The 9894-nt window shown below is 40.4% G+C and overlaps 1 protein-coding gene and 1 pseudogene across 1 annotated transcript in view; both read right to left on the bottom strand.

Moving 5' to 3' along the window:
- LOC102858785 (ATP-binding cassette sub-family A member 3-like) overlaps positions 1-9894 on the bottom strand; it is a 176786-nt gene that overhangs the window by 102692 nt on the left and 64200 nt on the right. Inside the window, exon 11 of the mRNA XM_006892700.1 lies at positions 5144-5261. Within this exon, the coding sequence (XP_006892762.1) occupies positions 5144-5261 (118 nt within the window). The remainder of the gene's footprint in view (positions 1-5143; positions 5262-9894) is intronic.
- LOC102843700 lies at positions 6099-9515 on the bottom strand (annotated as a pseudogene).

The following is a 9894-nucleotide window of genomic DNA, read 5'->3' on the forward strand; positions in this document are numbered from 1 at the left end:
TGGGAGTGTCAGAGACAGTGCGATTGGCACAGGACAGAGCGGAGTTTAGGGCTGTTGTACATAGGGTCGCTATGAGTCGCAGGCGACTCGAGAGCACATAACAACAACAACATATGTAAACTATACCTTAAATTGTCTATTTACTAGAAATGATGTGTGAACTATTCCTCTGAATAGCTGAACCAGAGATAGTAATATGTTAGGTAGGTTAGTAACTAAAACAATTATAAAAGTCAATATCCTTCTTTAGAGGAGGTGGCAGTTTTTAGAGAATTCATTCTGCTCCTCCATATCTGTAATAAAGTACTCTGGATATTTTAATCGGTCTGTCTTATTGGCATGTGATTGCACAAAGAGTCCCCAGAAGAATTCATAAAAATAAGAAATAATTGCAGGGAAGTAATGGGCAATTACATTTTAAGTATTAAAGTTAATGTTATAGAACAAAATGTTGAATGTAAAGGTAATTTACTTTGTAAAAGTTCACTCAAGTAAAAAAAAAAAGTATTCCCAGAGTTGCTTAAATACATGAATCTACATATCCAACAAACTCAGTGAATTCTAATAAGAACAACATAGATTTACATCTAAATTCATTAAAATTGGTGAAAGCCCAAACCAAAGAGAACCCGGACAAAAGCCAAAGTGAAAACCTTTGTCATGTAAAAATTATTCTCAGTAAGACTAGCAATTGGTTTCTTGTACAAAAGCGAGGATGTTAGAAGCCACAGAATGATCCTTTTAAAGTGATGAATGAGAAAAAAAATCAACCAACAATTCTGTGTTTAGCAACGTCAGTTCAATATTGAAGAAATTAGGAATCCTAGATAAACAAAGTTGAAGGACTCTGCCAGTACAAAATGTCCCATAAGAAATATGAAAATGAGTGGTTTTACGAAAGGGGAAAGATCCGGTGTGAAAAACAATGTATATGAATTTTATGAACTTTGTATGTAAACCAGTGTAAAAGAAATATTTTTTTTAAAAAAGAAGATGAGTCTTTTTATAATGCTGATTGAAACCAAAGTGATTGTATTTTGTTGACCTTCTGACTCTACCTGAATACATCTGTGTGTTCCAGGAAACAGAAAACTTGATTAATGTTCACCCCTAAATGCAGTTTTATGACTCACCTCAGGAGGTAGTTGATGGTTAACATGAGTATAGCAGAGAAATGGGAAAATGGCTCTGGACTCTTCAAATTGCTGTGACTACCCCCAATCAGTCAACAGAGAATGGAAAAATAACCTCCTCTTCTCTTTGTTCAGGGCTGAGGCTGCATCAAGCTTCAGCCTGCTCTCACCAGAGCACATCTTTTAAATCATATTTTCTGTACACTCAGTTAGTGTTGCTTCTAGATTTTGTAGTGAGTTTTGACCTTTCATCTTGTGGCCTGTAAGTGGAGAAGGCTTCTTTCAACAGACCTCTTCTCACTGCAGCTCAGAGGCAATCAAAGCCCAAGATCTGAGACTCCTTACTTAGCATGGGGAACTCCCACGCTCTCTCCTTCTCCTTCTCTCCTTGCAACCTGAGGCACAGTAGGTAGCAGCAGCTCACTCGTCCTGAGTCGATCATCAAAACTTGGAGAGAGGAGATCTCTTTTTTTATTCTTCTCCCCTGGCAATCAATCAAGAGTTCTTTTGTTGATTATGGTCTTTTCTCTGGAGCCAGCTAGTTATCCAAGGACTTCTAGTAATATCCCATTTTATACAAGTTTCAAATCCAATGCTGGTTGGAGGTCTGTTCCTCCAGGATTCAGAGTTCTACCCTAGTCTTTATGCATACTTAACTAGAGGCTTCAGGTGTCCTTTAGCAAAAGAGTGAGAAAACAAAAGGGGTCAGACACTTTAGAACTTCCTCACCATTTTTCTCCAAACAGTTGGCTCTAGAGTTGGCTAAATGATGGGCAACCTGTCTGTCGATTTAGCTATCCCACTGACGTGCCTTATAAAAATTTTTTAAAAGTTATACCTGGAGGACATTATTAAACTCATGTGTTTCTTCTTGAATATGTTGCTGTTGTTATGTGCCATCAAGTTGCCTGTGATTCATAGCAACCCTATGACCTACAGCTCTGACGCCCGACCTGCCCTGAGCCAGTCTCACTAACTCTGACACACCTACCTCCATTACCCTAGTCACTGTATCAATCCATCTCGTTTGCAGTCTTCTCTTCCTGTGTTGTCCTCCATGCATGATGTTCTTCTCCAAAGACCAGTGTCTCCTGGCCACATGCCCAAAGTATGTGAGACAAAGCTTTAAAATCCTAGCCTCCAAGGAACAACTTGGTTTCACTCTCTCCAAGGCAGATTTGTTTTCTTGGTGGTCCATGGTATGTTCAAGACTCTTTTCTTTTTTTTTATTTGTGTACCGTCAAATCGGATCTGACTGGTACAAGAGGTTCCTCCTTCTTCAGCAGAGCATCTGGTGTATTTGAACCGCACACCTCTGGGATTGCAGTGCAGCTTCTTGCCACTAGGCCACCAGAGCTCACCAAGACTCTTTTCAAGCACCACAACTCAAAGGCATCAATCCTTCTATCATTCTTAGTCATTGTCCAACTCTCTGATGTACAGCAAGTAACTATGAAGAACATGGACTGCATCAGGTGCACCTTAGTCTCCAGACTGACATTGTTGCTTTTCAGGACTCTGAAAAGGTCTCTAACAGCAGATTTACCTAATGCAATTTGTCTTTTGATTTTCTGACTGGCAAATATAGCTTGGCCTTAATATAAATTGGATAGTAACTCTCAATGGCCTCCTGAGGGTACACTTGACCACAGTATACTTACCAATCTAGATAATTTCTGTTAGTGGTCTCCTAAGTGGGTGGAAGTCCTCTATGATCAGGCCTTCTTTATATTTAGGATACAATCCAGTCTATTTATTTCCTATTCCCTTTCACAAATCCTGTTACTCCATTCCTCTGCTCCCCTATAAAATCTGGTATCTCAACTGTTACATTCATATAATGGAATATTACACAGCACTGAAAAACAATGAACTTTTAAAACACTACAAAACATGGGTGAGCCTCGAGGACATTATGTTAAAGAAAATATCTCAGTCATCAAAAGACAAACACGGCATAGCACCTCTGCTATAAAATAAGACTGACATGGGGTTGGGGTAGAATAGGAAAAGAGTGGATAGATAAGACTAGATGAATAGATTTGAATAGATGAAGGGAAGAACGGTCTGAAAGGAATGTATGATTAGGCATTATTGACAACAACCTGGAACAAGAGGTGCATTGCAAAGCAGACAGGCAGAGTGGGAAGGCAGGGGTAGGGAGGAAAATATGCAAGAATGAATGACTGAAAAACCAGTCTTTTGCAAACCTTCGTTAAAATGACAATACAATTAAAGGGAAAAAAGATTATTTTGTCATTCTGCATACCACCTTAATCAAAGCATCTCCCTTCTTATTGATGCTGTATTACAAGTGCCAAGTTTGTTTCTATCCCTACCAAGGTAGAAAACTGAAGGTATAGATCTTGCAATCACCACTGTATTTATTATTAGCCCCTATAAAAAACCACTTGGTGTTAGAATATATTTATTGAATAAATGGAGTTATCACATCACCTGGAACACCTTGATTATAAATCATTAAAACACACATTTACGAGCACTTTGGGAGCCAGAGAGACAGCAAGTGGTCTCTGAGGCATGAATTTTGCCTTTCAGGAAGATGGGCAGACAGTTTTTTACTTAATGATGCTGTGTCTGGGTCTGGAAACCCCAACCCTCAAGGATGGCCTGGTGCACGGAGAAACCAATCTGCAGGGGCGGGCAGTTACCTAGGAGCACCTACCCTGGGCCCTATCCTGAGCAGGCACCTCCTGAGGCTTGTCCTAGTTAGGTACTTCTTGGCACCCACCCTGGACAGGCCTCTCTAGGGGATACCTACTTTGGCTCAAATGCACCTGGGGCTTATCCTGCCCCAACCACAACCTGGATCCCACGCAGGGCAACCAAGCCGACCTGGAACCTACCCGCCTCCTGGACAGCCAAGAGCTGGTCCCTCTGGCACCCCAGCTGGACCACTGACTATGCCTTATTGTAAAAGCAGCTTATATGCTAAGCATAGAGAAGCCATTTAATATGTCAGTATTAGAGGGACGACTTCGTTTGACAGCCCTTTTAAGAAATGTATGCTTCAATAATTTTGGCAATAATTGTTTTACTAAGCTTTATGTTCTAGTACAAGCTGATCTAGCGTGGTTACCATACCCTCTGCACCTTGCTGGGGCCTACAAACCCATGAGAAATTAGAAACAATAATGTCTCCTAAACATAAAGAAATCTCGACTGCCAACCACATCAAACTCTGCATAACCCCCATGCCCCATCTCTGTATATAAGCCCAATCTTTGCTTCCCCTCAGTGTTGAAACAGTTTGAACACTAGCTAATGTACATGCAATCAAGAGCTTTGCTGATCCCCAATACTGGTTGAGTGTTTAGAATCGTGCATTTTCTGCCATAACATTATGACCTGTCTTTTCCAGGGGGAATCATGCCTTACAAGCTGATAACAGTTCTGGGCACCATAATACCCAATACAAACAGAACTACTTTAGATTTGAAGAGAGGGAATGATGTTGCCTTCCACTTTAACCCACACGTCAATTAAGACAACAAGAGAGTCATTGTTTGCAATACAAAGCAGCATAACATCTGGGGAAAGGAAGAAAGAGAGTGCTTTCCCATTTGAAAGTGGCAAACCATTCAAAATACAAGGACTAGCTGAGGCTGACCACTTCAAGGTTGCAGTCAATGATGTTCATTTGCTGCAGTACAATCATTGGATGAGAAAAAAATCTCAAAGAAATCAACAAACTGGAAAATTCTGGTGATACCGACCTCACCAGTGCTTCATATACTGTGATAAAATCCCAAGGGGACAGATACTTAAAAATTCATCAATATCGTTGTAAATAATACATTTAATAAATAGTCTTATTCTAAAAAAAAAAAAACCAAACAAAAACTAAAAAACTCAAGTTTAGATATCACTGAAATGACAGTACACTCAATGTCAAAACTACAGTTTTTGAACTCAGAAAAACTCACTAAAGGCCCTAGTTTTAGAAGGAACTTGATCTTTGTTCTGCACAGGGAGGAAGGAATACATACCTGTGAGAACAGACAAGGTTGTGGTCTTTCCAGCCCCATTAGGTCCTAGAAGAACTGTGATCTGACCCTTATATAAATTCCAAGATAAGTCATTTACTGCTACTTTGTCACTGTATTCCTGGGAGATAAAAGAAATAATTTCATAGTGTTCACTATGACTTATAAAAGACAAACACTACTTGCCCCTAACCTGTTAAGAAACAAAACTATATTGTCAAAATCATGCTGCAAATAAAGCTGTCAGTGTAAAAAGGAACACTACTTCCAGGCACATTAGGTTGTGTGTTGTTGCTGTTAAGTGTCGGCAAGTTGGCTAGAAGTCATAGCAACCTTGTGAACGACAGAGGGAAACTTTGCCCCAACCTGCACATCCTTCATGCTCTCTGATACGCTAGAGTCCGTTGTTACAGTCTCTGTTAATCCATCTTGCTGAGGGTGATGGTACAATTTTATATGCATCTATATACACTTGGTCAGGAGGACAGATTTCTCTATATTCTGGGGATGAAAGGCTAAATACTGCAATCAAGAATTTGCTTGACTGTAGAAAGAACTAGAGATGCTTATAGAAACTGCCACCAATGATCAGAAAAGTTTATCTTAATCAAAAGTTTGTGTCAGCAAACTTGTATGAAAAAGCTCTTGATACTATAGGTAGAGGCTGGGAAACGAAAAGCTATTAGAAAAACATCTGCTTTCATACGGCCAGTCAGCTAAGACTTGGGTTGGTTTTTCTTTTGACGTATTTAAAGAATTGCTAAAAATATAAGAATACATGACACTGTAATAAGACCCAGAGTCTAAAATATCTACTATCAGGTAAAAGTTTGCTAACTAATCTAAAGTATCTTTGCTGTAATGGGAAGAAATCACCAGGTTTAAATTAAATCTGCCCATGGGTCTATCTCTGTATGTTTGTCCCTGGCAAATTCTAAGCAGAGACCAAACAAGGATGCTAATTCTGGGGAACGTTGTTTCCAGATTCTTTTTTTTTTTTTTCTCTTCTTTTTGCTTCACCCTCCCACCACCCCTGCTCTTGCAGACTAAAGGAACTATAGTATGGGATGCTCTTGTGAGTTTTCTGTGTGGCTACTAGGGATGCTTCAGACTCTAAGTAGAAGGAGATGCTAGACTTGCCTCCAGGGGGGGTTCAGGACTTTGTTGTGAGAGCGAGACCTTGGCCCCAAGCGAGGCTCGTGGCTGTCAACCTTGGTCATGGGCTCCTGCTGCTTGGTGGGTTCAGATTCTCTCGTATCACCTTTCTCCCCCAGTCCTTCTCACGAGGGGCTTCTTGCCGTGGCTGGAAGGTCTAGTTTGGGGTCTTCTCCTTCACGTAACAAAACATGGTCCTTGGGCATGTTTGGGTGTGCTGACGGTGATGTGGAAACAACAGGTGACCCAAAAATGTTGCTGGTTTTCCCACCAGGTGGGTTCAGACGCTGTCGGGTCTGGACGGGCGTAGACTCATCAAATATGCCACTTCCTTTTCCACCTGGGGGATTTGTCCTCTTGGGGATGTTCGGAGACTCTTCAGTTGGTCCAAAGATATTAGATGCCATCCTATTGAGCCTATTGGAGGGAATGGCTTCTTCTGGACCTCTAAAAAGGTTGCTGGAGTCTCCTCCTGGGGTTTCATGGCCCTGGAATTCCCCCGGATGCCCTCGCTCTCTGGCCCCTGGAACAGGTCGCCAGCTGTCCGGCGCCTCCCTCAGCTCTCCAGATTCTTTTTTGAAAGGTGGGAGGAACCTCAGAAATAGCTGGAAACCACTTGACTTCGGGCAGTCAAGCAGGTGCTAAGTCATGGTGAGATCTCACGTTACAGAGTAAAAGCTCCTCTACAGGGTTTTGTACATCATCCAGGAAGAAAGCAGGGGTCATTACAAAGACAGAGGAGGAAAAAAAGACCAAGATGGATGTCAGATGAGACTCTGAATATTGCACTAGAGCTCCGAGAAGCCAAAGTAAAGGGAAGAAATAAAAATATTAAGGAGCTGAACAGAAGGTTTCAAGGGGCAGAGCAGGAAGACAAAGTAAATGTGTTATAATGAAATGTGCAAAGAGCTGGAGTCAGAAAATCAAAGGGGCCAAACTCGCCAGCATTTCTTAAGCTCAAGGAACTGAAGAACAAATTCAAGACTTGAGCTGCAATACTTAAGGATGTTTTAGTCAGAATATTAAATGATCCAGGAAGCATTAAAAGAAGATGAAAAGAGTATACAGAGTCATTGTACCAAAAGGGACTGGCTGACACAGAATTTCATGAAACAACATATGAGGAAGAGCCTGTGGTGGTGATAAAGGAAGAAGTTCAAGCTGCTCTGAAAGAATTGGCAAAAAAAAAAAAGCCCCAAGAATCAACGGTATACCAATTAAAATATTTCAAAAAAAACAAACACTGCTCTGGATGCATTCACTAAGTTGTGCCAAGAAATCTGGAGGACAACCATCTGGCCAGTTGACTGGAAGAGATCTGTATTTGTTCCCATTTCAAAGAAAGGTGATCTGACAGAGTGTGGAAATTATCAAACAATATCATTAATATCACATTCAAGCCAAGATTCTGCTGAAGATTTTCCAAAAACAACTGGAACAGCACATCAACAGGGAATTTCCTGAAGTGCAGGCTGAGTTTAGAAGAAGCCCATAGTACTAGGGATAATATAGCTATCATGGCTTAAAGCAGGAAGAACTAGAGGATGTTTGTGTTTCAATGACTATGCAAAGGCATTAAACTGTGCGGACTGCAACAAACTATGGCTGACTCTGAGAAGAATGGGAATATCAGAGCACTTGATTGTGCTTATGTGAAATCTATAGTTGAACTAGGAGGAAGTTGTCAGAACAGAGAAAGGAAACACTGCATGGTTCAAAATTGGGAAAGGTTTACGCCAGGGATGTGTCCTAGCCCCATACCTTTTCAATTTATATGCAGAACAGATTCTCTGGGAAGCTGGGCTCTATGAGGAGAAGTGTGGTATCAGGATTGGAGAAGGACTCATCCACAATCTGCATTATACAGATGACATAACCCTGCTTGCTGAAACTGAGAAGGACCAGAGGCAACTGCTGCAGAAGGTCAAGGACTGCAGCCTTCAATATGGATTGAAGCTCAATATCAAGAAAACAAAGATTCTCACCACTGGGCCAATAGGTGATGAAGAGATTGAGATTGTTAACAACTTTAGTTTGCTTGGCTCCACAATCATCACTCTTGCCACCAGCAGCGAGGAAATGAAAAGCCATATTGAGTTCTTCCCTTTTTATTCTCCAGTTCCAGCTCTCTGCACATTCCATTATACTATTTTGCTTTGTCCTCTCAGGCTGCCCTTTCAAATCACCTGATCAGCTCTTTCACATAAATGTGTTTTCCTTTGTATTTGGCTTCTCAATGCCCGATGCAATCTTTAGAGTTTCTTCTGACATCCATTTTCATTTTTTCCTTTGTGTTTATAATGACCTTTTGCTTTCTTCATGGATGATATCCTTGGTATCATACAACTCATCTGGTCTTATATGCCTCATCTGGTGTTCAATGCCTCAAACCTATTCTTAAGGTGATCATGAAATTCTGATGGAATTGATTCAAGATCATATCTTGGTTATTTTCATTTTTTTCGGCCTCAATTTGAACCTGCATATGAGTAATCGATGATCTGACCCACAGTCTGTCCCTGGCCTAGTTTTGACTGCTGTTTTTGAGCTTCTCCAATGATTTCTTCCACAAATACAGTCAAGCTGATTCCTATGCAGCCCGTATGATGAAATCCACATGTAAAGTCATCATTTGTGTCTTTTAGAAAAAAAGTATTTGCAATGAATAACTAATTGTAAACACAAACTTCAATCATTATATTTCCAGCTTAATTTCTATCACCAAGCCCCTATTTTCCAACTATTGTTCCTTCTTCACTGTTTCCTACTTTTGCATTCCACTCTCCAATTATCATTAACACATCCAGATTGCATGTTTGGTCAATTTCAGACTGTAAAATCTGGTAAAAATTCTCAATTTCTTCCTCTTTAACTCTAGATGTAGGAGCATATATTTGAATAAAAGTCATGTTAATGGGTTTTCCTTGTAGGCATATGGATATTATCCTATCACTCACCACATTGCATTTCAGGATAGAACTTGAAATTGACTTTCTTACTATGAATGCAGCGCCATTCTTCTTTTTTCATTCCCGGCTTAATATACCATATGATTATCTGATTCAAAGTGGTCAAAGCTGGTCCATCACATCTCACTAATACCTAGGATGTCAATACTCATTAATTCCATTTCATTTTGAACAATTTCCAGTTTTTCAACACTTAAGCTATATACATTCCATGTTACAATTGTTAAATGTTTGTTATTGATTTTCCTCATTTCAACCAACTTCTAATCTGGGATCTACGCAAAGATGTTTGACTGTGTAGATCATGACAAGTTGTGGTTGACACTGAGAAGAATGGGAATCCCAGAGCACTTGATTGTGCTCATGCGGAACCTATGCCTGGCTCAGGAGGCTGTTGTGTGAATGGAGCAGGGGAGCACTGCATGGTTTGGAATTGGGAAGGGTGTGCGCCAAAGTTATATTTTCTTGCCATACATATTCAATCTGTATGCTGAGCATATTATCCAAAAAGCTGGACTCTATGAGGAGGAGTGTGACACCAAGATTGGAGGGAGACTTTATATTGTGCAGATGACATGCTCTTGCTTGCTGAATCTAAGGAAGGCTTGAAGCACTTGTTTGTTTTTTTTT

The sequence above is a fragment of the Elephantulus edwardii genome, unplaced genomic scaffold, assembly GCF_000299155.1.
Source record: "Elephantulus edwardii isolate Elephantulus edwardi_28Jun2011 unplaced genomic scaffold, EleEdw1.0 scaffold00117, whole genome shotgun sequence".
Classification (NCBI taxonomy): Eukaryota; Metazoa; Chordata; class Mammalia; order Macroscelidea; family Macroscelididae; genus Elephantulus; species Elephantulus edwardii.